Source organism: Aulonocara stuartgranti (assembly GCF_965226115.1).
Source record: "Aulonocara stuartgranti genome assembly, chromosome: 9".
Classification (NCBI taxonomy): domain Eukaryota; kingdom Metazoa; phylum Chordata; class Actinopteri; order Cichliformes; family Cichlidae; genus Aulonocara; species Aulonocara stuartgranti.
Genome location: NC_138960.1, coordinates 14,617,211 through 14,636,612, shown reverse-complemented (window position 1 = coordinate 14,636,612; position 19,402 = coordinate 14,617,211). Strand labels below are relative to the sequence as shown.

Here is a 19,402-nt window from a genome sequence, read left to right as displayed (position 1 = left end):
GTTTGGAACAACTCTGCTCATTAAACTGTGTTAGCATGTTAGCAATTCTACTGCATGGAAAAGCAGCTCTGAGTGATTATTCAGATTTTCATGTCAGTTATGATTTTAGTATTACTGTAGTATTATGGTGGTAGTATTGTAGTTATTGCAGCCCAGTAAACTGAGTGTGTTAACTGAAACAGTAAAATGTAATTGGACGTCTGCAGAGATGCTCTTTATTTCAGGCGACGTTCAGGATAAAAGTGTTGAAGGACTGACTTACACTGTCTTTGTGTCTTTGTTTAGAAGCAGAGCCACACAGATGGATCCAGTTCTCAACCCTGTCATCACTGTGGTGGTGGGAAAGACTTTCGTTGTGACCTTTGTGGAAAAACTTTCAGTCACCAAGCCACCCTAAAAATACATCAACGTAGACACACTGGAGACAAACTGAAATACTGCAAAGAATGTGGGAGAAGCTTCACCACATCAGGTGACTTAAAACAACATGAACTGATTCACAGTGGGGTTAAAAAGCACCTCTGTGATCAGTGTGGGTCATCCTTCACCACTACAAATAAGCTTAAATCACACAAACGAGTCCACACAGGAGAGAAACCATACAAGTGCAGACACTGTGACAAAAGCTTCTCACAGTCAAATGGTCGTAACTATCATGAACGTACACACATGGAAGGAAACTACAGCTGTGACCAGTGTGACAAGAGCTTCAGGAATCTCAGTTCATACTCCGAACACAAACGATCCCACGTTACTAATAAACTGTTTCACTGTTACCAATGTGCCCAAACATTCACCTCATTGTCTGCTCTGTGCAAACATCAGCGTGATCACTCAGGGCTGAAATCACTCCCATCACTGGATCACAGTGAATCTGAAGAGACAGAAAGATCCTCTGGTTTCAGTGTCAGACTCAAAAAGCTTGAGATCAGGCTCCACAGAGTTCAGATAGAATCATTTAAACTTGTGTTGAACTGAACTGGTTGCTGGGCTGAACTTCTACATAATACAGATTTACATGGGATCTTATTTTCTGTCGTTTTACTGAGTCAGTTTTGTCCTTTTTTCTCTGTCCTGGTTTTGCTCGTCTGTAAATAATTGAAACTCAGTCAAATAGTTCATTGTTCTCCAGCAAAACTTTTTGGAAACTCATGTTTAACCTTTAAACTCTGACATGTTTTAGCACACAAGGCTTCATCGGGGAGTTCACTCATGATTGGACCATGAGAATAAAGGTTTTTAGTTCTTTCAAAGAGAGTCTTGGAGGTGTTTGATGTTTCTGTTTTTTCTACAGAAAGGAAGAAACTATTTTTCTAGCTTTGTGTAGTGTGGAAGTTTTTAATGTTTCTTTCATCTGTGATGTTCTTGAATGTGTTCACATGAAGATGGTACAAATAAACTGTCCTTTTAGCTTCTGCTCCTAATTTATTCATTATTTATGGATGTAGCACAGCAGCAGTGTCTTGATTAACACATGGAGGGCTCGGGATCTGATGGTGTCATCTCTCTAATTTGCCCACTGCGTAAATCTCACTCTTTGCCAAGAAATTGAAATAAATCTTGTTTCCCTGCTGGATAGTGATCCACTGTAACTCTGCTCCTCCTTCCTGTTTAGGATTTCTGTGGCTGAAGTAAAATTCCCTCCATCCATCACTTATCCCAGCTAACCCAAAGTAAAAGAAAGTTTTGCTCATCGTAAAAAAGCATTACAATAATGGGCATTACCAATGCAAACTGAATAATACAGAAGATGAAAGAAGAGACTTGGATCAGTTAATAAAGCTCATGATCTCGATTCATTGTGGCTGCTACACAGATACTTCTGGGTCACTTCTCTCAGTTAGGAACCTTCCTCACCAGTGGCGTCGTTAGGCCTATTTTAGGGGTGCTGAAGCCTCCCTAAAATATTCTTAAGCCCCCCTAAATAATTTGGCGGGGTTTTTTTTGTTTTTTTTTTAAACTTATTCGATTTTTGTTTTTTTACAGAACTTGCAGACAAATTCAATATAAAGATGCAGGAATATGAGTCTAAAGAAATAATAATATAAACCTGTCGCTATTCACACAAATATGATCATAACTCGGTTGGTCCCTTTCGCTTTACATTGTTAAGGTAGCGTCAGTGCTTCGTTATCCAATCCGTTCCAGTTGTTCACAGGGGACATCCACATGACTGAAAATCCAGTCCTCGTTTTCACTGCTACTTTACACTCCGCTCGTATACACCTGCGGACACACTAGCGTACATGTGGCAAACGGCAAGAAATCATGGATATACGCAAGTTTTTCAAGAAAGTAAGTCTTCATCACTGGCTGGTAGTAACAATTAGTTAGCTCCAGCTAACAGCGGAGTCCCATGTAAATAATGAACCAGGTGCTCCCCATTTTGATAAATAAAAACCTGGCTAGCGCACTAAGTTAAATTCTTAGCATAATGGTAATTTCTGTCACTCGTTTTAGCTCTGAAAAATCGAGCTGTGGTATGGTTATCATCAGTGGAAATAATAATAATCACTCCATCCCCATTAACCTGTAGGAGTCAGGGCAGAGGAGCACAGAGAGGCAGAGGGGAGAGACGTCTGCTGGAGAGGTGAGTCAAAGGATGGAGTCATTTGTGATGCAGACAGTCTGATTAGAATTTTATGGGACTCAATATGGATATGAAATATGAAACATTTCAGTCACGGTACAACATATAAGACCTGTTTAACTTGAGCTTTTATTTAGGAGAGTCAAGGTTAGAAAGTGGAGAGAGCAAAGAGAGATATATATATATAAGTCAAATTAGCCTGACTCACATATTTTTGAGGGTTCTATTTTAATATTACTTCAATTCAAGTAATTTAGTAATATTTTTCAGGGCTTTAAATTGCAACCATTTTAGTCACATGCGTGCTCAAAATATAATGTTTGTAACTTCAAAATATTTGGGAGCAACAAATTACTGTGGAGCGGGAGCAGAAGTCATGATATTAGCAATTTACATTACAATTCAGTATGTTTTAATGTATCTTGAAGGGTGAGGCAGAAGGGGAGGCTGAGGGAGAAAAAGGTCAACAGGCAAGTTCAAGTCAGAGAGAGCAAGGAGAGACAGAGGAGCTGCAGCAAATGGATCGAGAGGCAGAGGAAGATCAAGTTATTACAGAGAGAGGAGAGCAAACAGGCCAAGAGAGGGAAAATGATGAAGCAGCTGCAGCAACTCATTCTACTACAGGGTTTGATTTAGGTGACAAAGACACAAGGCCCAGACAGGTGAAGCTGAAGAGCTATCCAGCTGATACTTTTGGTACACAGAAGCGGGCATTTAACCACAGCTGGTTTGAAAAGCACAACTGGTTAGAATATTCAGTCAACCAGAATGCAGCTTTCTGCTTCCCATGTAGAGTGTTTGGCAAAAACATCAAACATGATAGTTTGGTCAGTAGCGGTTGCAAGAACTGGAAGAAAGCTTTAGTCATCTTTGGCAAGCATGAGATGGCACAAACACATAAGGACAGTGTTGTTACATGGAAAAGCTACCAGGGAACTAGCAAACAGGGAAACGTTGCACAGGTGATAGCAACTGCAAATGTGAGTGAGATAGTCGAAAGAAGAGAGTATCTCAGACGAATTGTTGCAGTCACCTCTATGTTAGGGAGACAGGGACTCCCTTTTCGTGGCCATGATGAAGGTGAAGACAGCCCAAACAGAGGGAATTTTCTTGCATGCATGGAGCTTTTGAAGGAGTTTGATGCTTTTCTTCAAAAACATAATCCCCCATCAAATGCACAGTATATCTCACCAACATCCCAGAATGACATGATTGGAGGTGTACAAGCACATTTTAGAAGGCTCCATCCTGAGGCTATCTATGTGCATTGTTATGCTCATCAACTCAACCTGGTTTTGTGCAATACTTGCAAGGCTGTCCCAGAGGCTGTGGAGCTTTTCAGCTTGTTGGAGTGTGTGTATTCTTTCTTCAGCACCTCCCTAGTCAATCATCATAAGTTCATGGAGACTCAGGCAAAGCTTGGATTGACAAAAACTGAGCTTGTGCAACTTTCAAACACTCGCTGGGCATGTCAGTTGCGATCAATCAGTGCAGTTCTTGAGACATTGCCTGCCATTTTGGAGTGCCTATCTGCAATTGGATCCCCCATAGCTGTTGGTCTCAGAGCAAAGCTCTACAAGTTCTCAGCAGTCTATGCACTACTGATGTTTCAGTCGATTCTGTCTGTAACCGAAGGACTCCACAAATTCCTGCAGAAAGAGACTTTAGACCTGGCAGAAGCGTTTATCTGCAAACAAGCTGTGTGTGACACAATTAAGGGAAAACACTCAGATGCATTTGCTACAGAGCTGTATGAGAAAACCAAGGCCCTGTGTAACACCCACAGTATCCCTGAACCAGGTGCCAAGACAAGGCACAAACAGAGGAAAATGGAGGATTTTGTCCTGGAGGCAACTGTGGGTTCACGCACTGAATTGAACAACTCAGACACATTGAAAAGAGAGTTACTTTTCCCTTGTGTGGATCGGATGGTTGGCGAGCTTGATCAAAGATTTTGCAGTGTAGATGCAGGGCTGCTAAAAGGTGTCCAGGCATGTAGTCCTGAATCTGAGAACTTCTTGAGTGAACCACACTTGAATGAACTTGCAAAGCACTACAGACTTGACCTGAAAAAAGAGGAGGTTCTGGTGGCCAGAAACTTTCTTACCCGGAAAACAGAGGCTGGATGTCCACCCAAAAATATGTTGTCTGTGTACAACCTCCTTGATTCAGACATGTTTCCCTCTCTGAAGGCAACCATCCAAGTTGCCCTAACAGTGCCTGTCAGCAGCTGCTCGTGCGAACGGTCCTTTAGTGCACTGCGTCGGCTGCACTCCTGGCTGCGTCAAACAATGGGTCAGAAAAGACTTCACAGTCTTGCAGTCATGTCTATTGAAAAAGACACGATTCAGCATCTGAGTCACAACAGAGTGATTGACCGATTTGCCACTCTTAAAAACAGACGTCATTCTTTGATGCTTCCACCCACCAAGTAACTGGTGATTGCAGCCAGAAAAATGTACTTTTTTATTTTCAGTTTTTTTTCTTGTTATTGATGCGGCAAACACATTTCCTCTGTTTTTTTGTTGTACTGTATTATAAAGCAGACTGAAATAAAACAATAGATCTATTGGTGGCCTAGGATGTTTAATCTGTCCAAAAAAGTAGGAAAACAATTTCTCAGTCTTTGTTTTCTGTTTGTGAAATTTTGTGCTCATTCACTACGTTCGTTCATGTCGTGTACATCTCTTGGGGGTTAAGCCCCCCCTGTCCTTAAAACCTAGTGACGCCCCTGTTCCTCACCAAAACTGACTGTTGGACCACACCCCTGGTTTCATGAGAAGTTGTTTCAGCCATGATTTCTCTTCCTGTATTTCAGAGTAAAGACTGAAGTGACAAATGGAAACATGTTTAAAAAACGCAATGTGAGAGAGACGTTGAGGTCCTTGGAAGTTACCCTGGGTTTTTCTGTCACCCTGCTAGATGTTACACACCTTGTTATTGGACTGATTTCTACTGCTGGACTACTCCTGGGGAGAGTAACAATACTCTTACTAATTAGCTCCCTTTCACACCTTTGGGGATATTTATTTTTGTGCTTGCAGCGCTGTGAGCCAGAACAGCGAGAGAAAAACCTGCAACAGCGACGAGCCGAATGCTTAAGTGAATCCCAGCAGCTGCACATGTGCTACGCTGATTTAGAGGATATCTTTGCTCTTCATAATTCATAACTTCATAATTACACCCTGTGTAATTATGAAGTTATTGAGCTGCACATACTTTACGACCTGCTTAAGTTCGAGGTCACAGCGTCTGTAGAGCAGCTGGAACATAATGAAGTCTACAAGGTTAAAGTTTTATCTTCACTTGTTGTTCTCTCTGCTGCTTGGTTTGATGGATCTGAGAGCTTTTGTTTTTATTACTGTTATTATAATTATCATTAATATTTTACTCTTTAAAAGCTTTAAAATAGTGTTTGTGTTTTGAAAAGTTGATTTAAGAATTGAACAGAAACATCTGTCATAAAAATCGCCCAAAGGCACAGAGACAAACTCAAAGGATGCAACCTGTAACTTTCTCTTCCTTCATGTCAGCACCATCATCGATTATTTATAGTAAATGCATATAGCAACAGTAACACTTTAGTTTGGATTTCATAATTTCTGTAACTGGAAAATATTATTTTGTTTAAAGACAGAAGTGAGTGCGTAGTTGCAACATTAAAGTGAAATATTTAATAGTCTAATAACAGATTATGTGTTGAAGCTGTCGTTTCAGGAGGAGAGAAGCTGCAGAGAGGCGTGTAAGACTGCAACTCTGCTTCCTGGTCCCAGCTCTGGATAGTCATATTTTAGGGGGTTTAATAAATGTGTCCATATTTCTAGAAATGAGAGCTGCTCCATCCAAAGTGGGATGGATGCCGTCTCTCCTAACAAGACCAGGTTTCCTCCAGAAGATTTGCCAATTATCTATGAAGCCCACATCGTTTCTTGGACACCACTCAGACAACCAGCAACTTAAGGAGAACATGTGGCTAAACATGTCACTCCTGGGCTGTATCCCAATTCAGGGTCTGCCGCGTTTTAAGGCCGATTACGTCACAGCAACGCGACGAAGTCACTCCTGGGCTGTATCCCAAAGGCTGCTCGAAATGCGGCCCTCAGATGTTTCCTTCATTTCCCTGAATTTTAAAGATGTGTCGGTGTAGACTTCGTGGCCCAACATATCCCAGATTGCATAGCGCGGCGGTGGGTGTGGATAATTTTGCCGAAAAAAACGGTGGAAGCGGAGCGGCCAAAGTGTAAACGTTTAAAAGTAAGTACTGTTATGATGTCTCAACAGGACCTGGAAAAAGTAGTCCATGCATTCATCTTTAGTAGGCTTGATTATTGTAACAGCATCTTTACAGGTCTACCTAAAAAAATCAGTCAGACAACTGCAGCTCATTCAGAACTCTGCTGCTCGAGTCCTCACTAAGACCAAACAAGTGGACCACACCAGTCCAGCTCTGAGGTCCTTACTCTGGCTGCCTGTCCGTCAGAGGATAGACTTTGAAGTTCTGATGCTGGTCTATAAAGCTCTGAATGGTTTAGGACCAAGATACATCAGTGACCTCCTGACCCAGTATGAACCTTCCAGATCCCTCAGGTCACCTGAATCCGTTTTTTTTATCAGTTCCCAGAGTCAGAACCAGACACGGAGAAGCTGCATTCAGATTTTATGCTCCATATATCTGGAACAAACTCCCAGAAACCTCAGATCAGCTGAAACACTCAGTTTATTTAAATCCAGGTTGAAGACTCACCTGTTCTCAGCTGCATTTGAATTACATTTTGAATTGCATTTGAATTGCATTTGAACTACACCTCTTATAAGGTGTAGTTACACACCTTATAAGAGAAGCACATGAGAAGAGAGGCGACCTAGCTGTATTGTGGCTGGACCTAACTAATGCGTATGGGTCGATCCCACACAAACTGGTTGAGCATGCTTTGCACCTCCACCATGTCCCCAGCAAGATCAAGGACCTAATCCTGGACTATTACGCCAATTTCAGGCTTAGGGTCACTTCTAGGGCAGTTACTTCAGACTGGCACCGACTCCAAAAAGGTATAATAACAGGCTGTACCATCTCAGTTACGCTCTTTGCCCTGGCAATGAACATGGTGGTAAAGGCTGCGGAGGTGGAGTGCAGAGGGCCGTTAACAAGGTCAGGTGTTCGTCAGCCCCCTATCAGAGCCTATATGGATGACCTCACCATTACAACATCATCAGTTCCCGGGTGTAGGTGGATCTTGCAAGGTCTTGAGAGACTCATCTCATGGGCAAGGATGAGTTTTAAACCTTCCAAGTCAAGATCGATGGTACTGAAGAAGGGCAAGGTGACGGACAAGTTCCGGTTCTCAATTTCAGGAACCATTATTCCATCCATAACGGAACAACCAGTTAAGAGCTTGGGGAAACTCTTTGACTCCAGCCTGAAAGACTCTACTGCTATTCAGAAGGCAAATGAGGAGCTGGGAGCGTGGCTTATTAAGGTGGATAAGTCCGGCTTGCCTGGAAGATTTAAAGCCTGGATCTACCAGCATTCCATCCTGCCCCGAATCCTGTGGCCCTTGCTTGTCTATACAGTTCCAATAACTACTGTGGAATCCCTTGAAAGAAAGATCAGTGGCTTTCTTCGTAAGTGGCTGGGACTTCCTCGCAGTCTCACCAGCGCTGCCTTGTATGGGACAAGCAACAGCGTGCAGTTACCCTTCAGTGGTCTCACAGAAGAGTTCAAGGTGGCTCGCACACGAGAAGCCCTACAGTACAGAGATTCTAAAGACTGCAAGGTGGCATCAGCAGGCATTGAGGTAAGGACAGGAAGAAAGTGGAAGGCTGAGAAGGCAGTTGAGGTGGCGGAGTCACGCCTAAGGCAGAAAACACTAATGGGGGTCTTAGCAACAGGGGGAGCAGGCTTGGGGTACGTCCCAAAGGCCCAGGTCAGCAGGGCACAGGGAAAGGAGAGACACCAGCTACTCCAGGAAGAGGTCCGAGCAGGTGTGGAGGAGGAGCGAGTAAGCAGAGCTGTAGGCCTTGAGCGGCAGGGAGCATGGACAAGGTGGGAGGGCACCTTGCAGCGCAAGGTCACCTGGGCAAACATCATGCAGGCAGACTTCCACCGGATCCGATTCCTAGTGCAGGCAGTATACGACACTCTGCCAAGCCCAGCAAACCTCCATCTGTGGGGAAAGCGCGAGACACCTGCCTGTCCCCTGTGCTCTGGAAGAGGGACCCTAGAACACCTCCTTAGCAGCTGCCCAAGGGCCCTGGCCGATGGTCGGTATCGTTGGCGGCACGACCAGGTGCTCAGAGTAGTTGCTGAAAAGATTGCCTCAGCAATCAGCACCAGCAAGCATCATCATGCTCCGAGGAAGGCAATCTCTTTTATTAAGGCTGGAGAGAAACCCCAGGTGCGCCCACATTTGACAACTGGCCTTCTCAACACAGCCTCTGATTGGCAGCTACAGGCTGACCTGGGTAAACAACTAAAGTTCCCTCAGAACATTGCAAAAACATCACTCCGGCCAGACTTGATAATTATTTCTGAGGCCTCAAAACAGCTGATCATGCTGGAACTCACAGTGCCCTGGGAAGAGCGGATTGAGGAGGCTAATGAAAGGAAACGAGGAAAGTACCAGGAACTAGTGCAAGAGTGCAGGGGAAGGGGCTGGAAGACTTTCTATGAGCCCATAGAAGTGGGTTGTAGGGGCTTTGCAGGACGATCACTCTGCAAAGTCCTAGGCCGGCTGGGCGTGGCTGGGGCAGCCAAGAAGAGGGCCATCCAGGCTGTGAGTGAAGTGGCAGAGAAAGCCACAAGGTGGCTGTGGATTAAGAGGGCTGATCCGTGGGTAGCTACTGGTATGCAAGTCGGGGCCTGATCACCCCCGGCTGGGTCGCCTGGGCGAGGGTGTATGATGTTGTGAGACCCGAAACACCTGATGACCCTAGGATACATCACTGAAGATGCGTACCAGTGCATCCAGGAGATGTGTCTTTATAGAATAAAGCACCAAATCCACACTTTTAAGCTTAAATTCTTTTTAATCAATTTTAAATCATGCTTTTTATTTTTGTTTTTTAATGTCTCTGTAAAGCACTTTGAATGACCTTGTTGTTGAATTGTGCTATATAAATAAACTCGCCTTACTGAATACTATGTCACTTATTTATGTGCAAATGTTTAATAATGAAGAACATTAAAGCATTACTGTTGGCCACATGTCGGCAAAGTTATGTGACATTAGTGATGTTTGTACTAACTTGGTTTTAAAGCCTTTAAAATATTCGCTGTTCAATAGTCGACCTTAATCTTACAGAGAATGTGATGATTTTATGGATAATTAAAGTCAGTCATATATCCACAAACACAACAAGCTGAAAGTCAGTGATGCTGCTCGGTTTGCAGTCCTGAATATCACGGCACAAGCAGGATTCACTGCACTGTTAATGTTAGCTATGTTATATTGCTGCCTCTGTTCGGTGGTGTCGAGCCAAACGGACTTTAACGTGTGTTTGAACGAGCTGACGGTTCACTCGTTAAGCTGAAAGAAAGATGCCTCCGTGCAAGCTTGAACATGTTGCGTGTGCCGTCGGAACTGGATTTCAGTCTAAACTGGTGTCCGTGTTGGTCCTGCAGAGAATCAGAGTTGGAAAAGTTGTTAATGTAGCAAAAAACAAAATGTAATGCATTTTGTTCATAATCTCTTTAAAGTCATGATCTTTTTTTTATCGCTGTCACTGGAGTGGGTAAATGAGTCTGCAAAGTTAAAAAAACAGATTTACATTTATTGTTTATTACTTTTATCGTCATCATCCCATTTATACACATTTAAGAAATAACGTGTAAAATAACCTTTTGTTTGCATTTGGAGACTCGGCGTTTGAACCATCCCAGATATCTGCACCAGGGAACCAACTTCTCAAGCCGGTAAAAAGGTCAAGGACACAGTTACACGATCGCTAAACTAACCTGTTTTTGAATAAAAGAAAACCATATAAGCATGATCCCTGGAATCTCGGTTTAAAAAAAGAGAAGCACTACAAATTACTTTTCTTATGTTTAGTATACAGGAGTTGCTGCTCACACTCTGAGTTGCACTAGTGTGTCTGTCAGACGCCCGCACGCGCAGTCACGCCGGACACTTCCTGACCTTATTTCCACGAGCCCTCGACTCAGCTGCAAAGTTCTTACGGGGTCAGTTTCATCAGAATTATCTGCCATCATTCAGACATAAGTTGAGCAATGGTTTAACCAATTTTTTCCATCAAGCCATGAAGGGATGCCGGAATTAAACAGAACATAGGATGTAAGTTAAGGAAATATAAGTTTGACCTTGGAGCACATCTCCTTCAGCGTTCACAATAATGGATTGCATTTCTCTCAGTCAACTGACTGTTTAGGGGGGAAAGCGGCTAATAGTTAGTGGGCTCTGTGTTTGTTGTTTTTTAATCACACTAGGAGTGAACAAAAGCAGAAAACAACCCTGTAAAGATGCAGACTGTGATAGTCTGGTTTATACCACAAATCTTACCAGCTGTAACTGAGTTTTTTGTGGTTTAAGTTATAAGTACGTGTCAAGACTTCTGTCTCGCAGCAACATTGCCGATGTGATCCTTCTTTTTTGTTCCCTATTAATGATCTACGGTAATATGTGATATTGCCCCCATAAAATAATAAGGCTTTAATGAAATCATTGTGATACAGAGATTTGGATTCTTGTGCGTGCAATGTGCATGAAGTAGATAAACAAGAAATTTAGTCAAGATTGGATGTACTTCTGTGTTTACCAACTGCTCCAAACTGACTTTATGCTTCATACGTGTCAACTCAGGGAACTCCTGTTGTGACCTCCCCTCTGTGAGCACACACGCACACACACACACATGCACGCACGCACACACACACATGCACACACAGAAAGAGAGAAACAGAGATCATTAATGCAGAGGATTGCAGCAGCTCTTGTATTTTCACTCTCTGCTGGATTTTAGATGAACAGTCACATAAATCTCGCTCCAAATTATTTGAAAAAAACATCAAAGTATCACAGTATCGTGTTTTTTTGTTAGGGTCAAACTTCTCTTTGGGTAAAAATTAAGCCAACATCCAAGTGTCAAAGGTCGGTTCCAGGATGAAGGTCAAAGGGAAAGTCCCTGGGACGCTTCCGGTTATGTTTCCATCCGGCGTAGTCATCTGACGGGTCCGTGCTATATCGCCCTTCCTGACCCGGACTGGTATAACGTTTTGTAGAAAAGTTTGATCGATTCGCATGTCTGTCTGTGCTGTGCTTTACAAACACTCTTAAAGAAAAACAAACATCAGCCAAACACACGGTTCATCCTGATTGTCAGGTGTCGGCCATCCAGATTCCAGAGGTGCTGTGAAAGGTCATAAAGTTAACACTGTGCTGTAAAAAGAAGGCTGGAGTGCACAGAAACTGGTAGAGATGCAGGTATCTGGTCGTCCTGGGTTCCACAGACTATAAGCTAAAAAGAATAAACACATTAAATTGCTGCACATTTGTAGAATAACATTTAAGATTACTTTAAAAATATTTTTTTATTACATTAAATGTAAACAGTCAAATGGAAGTCTTTCTAAAGTTATTTCATGATATTTATATTATGAAAAGCAGATTTTTGACAATTTAAGGTTTTTACATTTTTAGATAAAATAAACACAAAAAAACAAATAACAAGAACACAAAACTGGCAAACCCAACCAAAACTGACCAAAATCTACCGAAAATACTCCCACATGACAGAACCTCTCCTCTGCCTCTCTGGCTCCATATCTCTCAATAGAACGATCTGTGGTTTGCTATCTCTCACCATCAGAACGCTCCACAAATCCTGCGAATGACTCACTTCCTTATAAACAGTGTTGGCAAGTTATTTTGAAAAAGTAATTAATTATAGTTACTAGATACTTCTTCAAATAAGTCACTTAGTTAGTAACTGAGTTACAAGATTCTGAAAGTAATGAATTACTTGAAAAGTAACTATAGCGTTACTTTAAAATACGTTTAACCCTCTGGGCTCCAGGGGATAATTGGCCAATTTTAACTACTTTTGATTTTACCTCCATATTTCACCTTTACAAACGATTTACTTTGCCTTGTTTGGCATCATTCTTTTCAGCACAACCTCACATGTCTGAATTTACAGTCATGTTCTCATTTTGACATACTGTACTGACACAATTGATCTAAAATCAGACAAAAACATAAAATCTGAGTAGAAAAAGTTATATATTTTACTGTAACAACCACAAACATGTTTAATGAATCACATTTCATAATTTTACATGCAAATATTAATTGACAATTTTAAAATCATATGCAAAAGTTTTGCAAACAACAAAGTTTTTGCAGCCATTTACCTTTTACCCCTTTTTTATAACCATTTCAAACAATTTACAGAACAATCAGCTGTTCTGCATTCAATAAGATGCCACACAAATTATTTGTGCCACTCCAAATATTTCTGTCCACTATAAAGGAAAACATCACAGCCTGATACCTGCAGGTCTGACAGCAGCAGGTGTATCACTGCTGTTTCTACCTGGAGACAGCAGTCGCTACTACTAGACACTACCTTTGTTCAATAATTAGACACAATAACAGTACTTTCATTACAGCAAATATATATGGTTACAATAATAAATCTGAAAATGATAAATTACTTGACTCCTTAGAAGAAATAATGAATAACTCCTTACTAAAAGATAAAATGGTTAGAATGCAGATTAATAAATTAATGGCTCATTATGGAATAAAGCTAACAGAGAGAAGTCCTTTTGTACCAATTGGGAACTTTTTAAATTTGAAGCATGCAAATTCTTGAGAAGATATGGGAGTCAAATTATTAAATCAAGGAAAGCTGAAGAGGAAGAAGTGATCAGCAAAATTGCCTCTTATTACCAGAAATCCCCAGAAGAAATCTCAGAGGAAGATAAATTAACTTTACTAGACCTTCAAAATAAATTGGACGGTTTATATCAGAATCAGAATCAGAATCAGAATACTTTATTGATCCCTGGGGGAAATTATTTTTTGTTACAGTGCTCCATTTTAAACCAATATTAAAACAAGACAGACAATACGCTAATATATATCGATGCAAGGCTGAGGGTGCTTTTGTAAGATCCAGGAAGAGGTGGCTGGAGGAGGGAGAACAAAATTCTGCTTTTTCAGGCTTGAAAAATACAGATCCAAAACCAACTAAATATTAATGGCACTGTCTCTGACAATCCTAGAGAAATTTCACATTTCTGTGCCAAATTCTATACTAAACTGTACAACTCAAACTATAATGAGGATGTCTCAACACTGTTTCTCAATAATATTATAAACCTAAAAACTATTGTTGTGGAAGATAGAAGTCTCTGTGACAGCCCTCTGACTGTGGAGGAAGTTTGTAATTCTATTTCTGCACTTAAGGCCAACAAATCTCCTGGCACAGATGGTTTAACTGCAGAGTTTTATACATCATTTTCTAATCTCCTGGCTCCGTTCTTACTGCAGGTTTTCATAGAAAGTATAGAGAATAACACCCTCCCTCCTACTCTTACTCAGGGTCTCATAACACTTATTCCAAAGCCAAACAAAGACTTACTTCTTATTGATAATTGGAGACCCATCTGTCTGCTCAATAATGACTATGAGATTATGGTTTTAGTACTTACTAACAGAATTAAAGAGGTCTTGGATACAATTATCGATGAGACACAATCAGGCTTTATGAGAAACAGACACATTTCTAATAACATTAGACTGGTTTTAGATCTACACTCAACAAAAATATAAACGCAACACCTTTGTTACTGCTCCCATTCCCCATGGGATGGACGTAGAGACCTAAAATTCATTCCAGATACACAATATAACCATCCCTCCCAAACAGTGGTCACAAATCAGTCCAAATGTGTGGTAGTGGGCACATCTGCCATATTGAGATAATCCATCCCACCTCACAGGTGTGCCACATCAGGATGCTGATCTGACATCATGAGTAGTGCACAGGTGTACCTCAGACTGCCCACAACAAAAGGCCACCCTGGAATGTGCAGTTTTTTGCGCTATTGGGGGTCTGGGGACCCAGAACCGGTCAGTATCTGGTGTGACCACCATTTGCCTCATGCAGTGCAACACATCGTCGCATGGAGTCTATCAGATTGTCAATTGTGGCCTGTGGAATGTTGGTCCACTCCACTTCAATGGCTGTGCGAGGTTGTTGGATATTCGTGGGAACTGGTACACGCTGTCGTGAAAATTAGTAAAGACATCGACCGCATGCTCTTTAATTTTATATGGAAAAACCATAAGCAGGTCCTCTTAGCGTGGACCCTCATTTATAAACACAACTTCTCACCACACATATAACTCATCTGGAACAACAGAGATATTTTATTTCAAAACAAATCACTTTTCCTGGAAACTTGGGTCCAAAATGGGATCCTATTGGTGGCTCAGCTGGTTAATAAAGAGGGAGTACGACTTACTTACAATGAATCCCTTACACTATATAATTTTCCCATCAGTGTTTGGGAATTCTCAATGGTGCTTGGTGCCATACCCTCAGGTACTTTAATGTTATATAAAAACACTGACAGTTCAATATCTACCTCTGTCACTCTCCCTGATCCAGCTGAGTCAGCAGTGGGAAAAATCTGCTTTTCACAGGAACTTGGTAACAGCAATAAGAGAATACGTAGTTTATTCCAAGAAGATATCGTGTCTCTCCCATATATATAATATCTTACTGGAACCAACATGTTCCAGATATCACCTGGAAGACCGTCTGGATGATCCCATAAATATCTAATTGTAAACAAGGTGAAGGAAATCTCATATAAAATTCTTCATAAATGTTACCCAGCCAGTCACTATATGGTAACATTTAAAAGAGACTCACGTACTCATATAATTATTTTTTTTACCCCCGGTTTTGTATGTTCATGTTCTGTTCTTTCTTAAACTTCATGTGTTTGTATGTTGTATACTTATTGTGTGTTCAATAAAGTTCAGTAAAAAAGTACGTTCTAAATGAAGCTTCAGACGTCACTAATCACGTGACTCTGGCCAAACGAATCAAGCCTCGACACGGTGCTTCTGAAGCAGCGTGTTGATCTTTTTCACACACGCACCGGAGCGTCAGCTTCAAGCGGACCATTGCTACCTCTCACATCTAAAGGTAAGTGTCAAGGTAACTTTGAACTGAGTTCAGTCAATCTCGAGTTTTTCGAAGTTTTCTGAATGAAGTTTTCTGTTGCTCTCTGTGAGAGGAGACCGTTAAAGGCGAGGCTCTCCAGAGTGTAGCAAAACAGGAGACCACAGCTGTGTGTGTGTGTAAGTGTGCAAACGAATATATTAGAAGTGCAAGTGAGCCACGAGTAAAGAAAGGTCACGTTTCGTGATTTGTTTTTCTCACCACTGATCACGCGCTCAACACTCTACACATACTTGCATCACACGCGCGCTCTCAAGCATCGGTATAGGGCTTTGAAGCTGACGTCACGCCGCAATGCATTGTGGGAGCGGATCTAGAAGGGTGGCAAGTGCCACCCTAAAATGATCCCTTGCCACCCCAGTTTTGCATATGAAAGTGTTGTTTATTAAAATAAGATAGCATTAACAGTTTGAGCGTAGTTACAGTCAGCTGTGAATATAAATGTTAAAACTGAATATATTGCATAGCGTCCCCCCCCCCCCCCCCTCCATCAGTAACAAATGGTTCAGCCCATAGCAGGACCGGCTTTTTTCTTTTTTTCAGTAGTTTCACATAAGTTTGTAATTTTTACTCCAGGATGCGGATGGATGATGTGCGTCCTGCGCCACCCATACGATCTGGGGCGTATCGGAGCCATTTTTGGACTGCTTGTGCAAAGACAAACTCGGACATAGAGTTTGCCCCTAACTGCTGCGTCAGGCCATCTAGGACAAAAATACACACACAAACAAAAAAAGTGAATTAGAGCACATGAATAAGCTCTTGTTAACTGTCTTCAGCGGGGAGAAAGTATGTAAACTCCTAGGCTGATAAACATGAAAGTTACCAGGCGTAAATCTGCAAACTGCCGCATTTGATTCCCAAAGAGCTATGAGCGGAAAAAGTGATAAGTCTTAGCATGGTGTGTCGTGTATCCTTTAAAACAAAATAAACATGGGGGTCCTCGGGCTGTACAAACTACAACCTGAGGACTAAACAAGCTGAAGACCAAAGACTCCATCTCCAGATTAACCGGACATGAAAGTCTTGTTATTAAGAAAGACAAAGTAATATAACAAAAACTGGACAGGAAATGTGAAACACACCCAGCAGATCAATTGATCCCTTTATTGTTCACTTTAGGCTCATAAAACTACAATAAACGGTAAAACTTACAGCGCTGTGCAGATGCATGTTTGGTATCTTTAAATGCCCTTTTTTGCTTTGTCTGGTCCTTGGTTTTTTTCCCTGCCCAGTTGAGTACCGAGGCTCGTTTGTAATGGCATAAGCCATTACACAGCGGACTCGCACCTCCAGTGTGGTCCCTCCAATCAAGGCAAAGCGTCTCACCTATAGACACATTTTAAGAGATGTAATTAGCGTGTCTCGTGTCTTAAATGTGTATGCAAGTGCTTGTGTGTATAATCAACATGCCGTCGTTATGTATTTAAATCACATCTGACAGCTATTACACTTTATAGTTACAAAGTGTACATAACCTTTATATACTTACCATTGCCTTATTTGCCTCTTGTGATCTAAGAGCTGCCTCTGCATTGTTTAGCTCCTCAATGTTGTGCAAGGGCAAATCCAGAGGCAGTACCCCAGCATCTACCGATTCATTGCAGCAGGGATGGCGGATGGCTCTGACCTCCTCACGGAGTTCATTAACTGCTCTGGTCCGGTCTGACAGCATAGTTAACATCTTTTGTGAGGTCGCATCTGTTTCAAAGAACAATTCTAGAAAGATTAATGGCTTAAGCAGTGAGAGGCGAAAAACTAATATATCCATAAATGATGGTGTAACATTCTGCATTCAAGTATAAGTTGTTCTAACTGCTAAAAGTGTTTGCTAGTTTTTGCCTGTCACATATATTTGATATTTGTATATGTAGCTGCCATCACCAGTGTGTGAATTGTGTGTGAATGGGTGGATGACTGAATGTGTAAAGCGCTTTGGGGTCCTTAGGGACTAGTTAAAGCGCTGTACAAATACAGGCCATTTACCATTTATACCATGTAAAATCTGAAATTCCAAGATTTTCAAACTTGCCTTGTAATAGTGGCCTCACAGAGTCTCTGGACTCTACAGAAAAAAATCACAACAAGATGACATTCAGGAGTATAAATTTGTGCTTTGAAGATAAGAGCACAATGACATTGTGATTCAGCTTTAAAACAATTTGAAAAGCATACCATCTATAGGGAAGTCCTCGACATCAGACTCTGCATGCTGGGGAGATCGCAAAGCTGTGTCATTTTGTGTGTCCTGCCAGAGTGGCGAAAGGTGCCGGAAGCTGGGCGGGGCATTATGATGCTCGCTGTCAGTGGGCTGGGGGGAAGACTGCGGAGTGGTGAGGGCTGTTTAGAAAAAGTTAATTTTTGTTAAGTGGATGGTAGTTACCAAATCAGATCTGAAAAAAAGAGGAAAAATAGGGCACAATGTCAATAAGGAGGGAAAACTAGATACAAAGACGGCTCATAGAAGCTGAACCGAGTCCTATGTGTGAAGGGACAGTAACTGCGTGTGCATATGTAAGCATTTAAACACTGAAGATAGTAAAATTAACAGTATTTTGTCTAAGTCTGCCATTGTAGGAATTCATGGCACCAAGACAAAAACGTGGCGCACAGTGTGACGTCAAAATAGGCGCACACCTTTGACGCTGCGTTTTCTCCGTTTTCCTCGTCCACACGTAAATGCTAAAACGGAGTTTTCGAAAATATCCACCCTAGCAGGCTTCTGTGGAGATCAGGGAAATTATTTTACTGCTATTGTTAAATAATCATCATCATTACCATTGCATTAATAATATAATTTACAGTATTGATATTGCATTCAGATGTTTAAACAGTGTGTGTGTCTTTCAGAAAGACTAAGTTGCAGGCTGACAGGAAGTTGCAGGCTTTGCAGAAATGAAACAAGTTATTCTGAGGAGCTGGTTAGACGAGGCTATTTGAATTACTAGGTTATTCAAATTGTCTGGTATACTTTTATATTCTTTTATTAAGCTTTTAGTAGAGGTTCTTGATTAGAACATTTATTCAATATAGTACATATAGTTTCAGTTAGGTTGTTACACATAGAGTTGGATGTCTCGAGACCACTTTTACGTGGTCTTGGTCTCGTCTTGGTCTCGGCGGACTTTTGTCTTGGTCTTGGTCTCGCTGTTTCGGTCTTGCGTTCTCAAATCGACATAGTGTTCGGAAGATTTGGAGTCAACCATCAGCGGAGTGGGGGGGGGGTGGCTTACTGGGCTTAAGCCCGTGTCATTTTTTCAGAAGCATGGGGTCTTTTGGAGTGTAATTTTTTAGTTAGATGCCTGACTGACAACTGTATAAAACAAAAACAACACACGAAGCACAGAGCGCACCGTCGTAAATTCCCCCTAATTTTGGTATGATCCGAGCTCAGGCACTAGGCGACTGAGCACAGCACCCATGTGAGCGAGGGGGGAGAAGCTGCTGCCTGCGAGTTTGCTGCAGACAGAGGAGAGCTTAAGTTTGACCAGGTACCAAAGCAAATCATTCGTACTGAACTAATAATGTAAATATGACGGTGTATCACAAAAGATTGATATCAAACTGATCACTTGGTTGCGTTACTTGCTCTTCGAG

The 19,402-nt window shown here is 41.7% G+C and overlaps 2 protein-coding genes across 3 annotated transcripts in view; one reads left to right on the top strand and one right to left on the bottom strand.

Moving 5' to 3' along the window:
* The window catches only part of LOC309714053 (zinc finger MYM-type protein 1-like), a 54,968-nt gene extending 48,369 nt beyond the window's left edge, over positions 1-6,599 (top strand). For both annotated transcript variants that reach the window (XM_082546126.1, XM_082546125.1), the window contains exons 4-6: positions 286-2,295; positions 2,537-2,590; positions 3,019-6,599. In XM_082546126.1, the coding sequence (XP_082402252.1) occupies positions 2,269-2,295; positions 2,537-2,590; positions 3,019-5,025 (2,088 nt within the window). In that variant the 5' untranslated portion in view covers positions 286-2,268 and the 3' untranslated portion in view covers positions 5,026-6,599. The remainder of the gene's footprint in view (positions 1-285; positions 2,296-2,536; positions 2,591-3,018) is intronic.
* A 3,234-nt stretch (positions 6,600-9,833) lies between these two features.
* LOC309714082 (uncharacterized protein) lies at positions 9,834-18,519 on the bottom strand. Its single transcript, XM_082546207.1, has 7 exons — positions 18,443-18,519; positions 17,981-18,145; positions 17,838-17,870; positions 17,298-17,506; positions 16,961-17,134; positions 10,428-11,430; positions 9,834-10,205 (listed from the first exon to the last, which is right to left on the bottom strand). The coding sequence occupies exons 4-6, from the start codon at positions 17,487-17,489 to the stop codon at positions 11,398-11,400; spliced, it is 399 nt and encodes a 132-aa protein (XP_082402333.1). The 5' UTR covers positions 17,490-17,506; positions 17,838-17,870; positions 17,981-18,145; positions 18,443-18,519; the 3' UTR covers positions 9,834-10,205; positions 10,428-11,397.
* Between the last annotated feature and the right edge of the window lie 883 nt (positions 18,520-19,402).

Excerpts from the sequence above, each read along its gene's own strand:
- LOC309714082 (XM_082546207.1), bottom strand. The coding sequence starts at position 17,489 with ATGTTAACTATGCTGTCAGACCGGACCAGAGCAGTTAATGAACTCCGT. Across the intron at positions 17,135-17,297 it reads AAGAGGCAAATAAGGCAATG|GTGAGACGCTTTGCCTTGAT; the intron begins GTAAGTATATAA and ends ATGTGTCTATAG. Across the intron at positions 11,431-16,960 it reads ACATGCATCTGCACAGCGCT|AGGGGAGGTCACAACAGGAG; the intron begins GTAAGTTTTACC and ends GTGTGCTCACAG.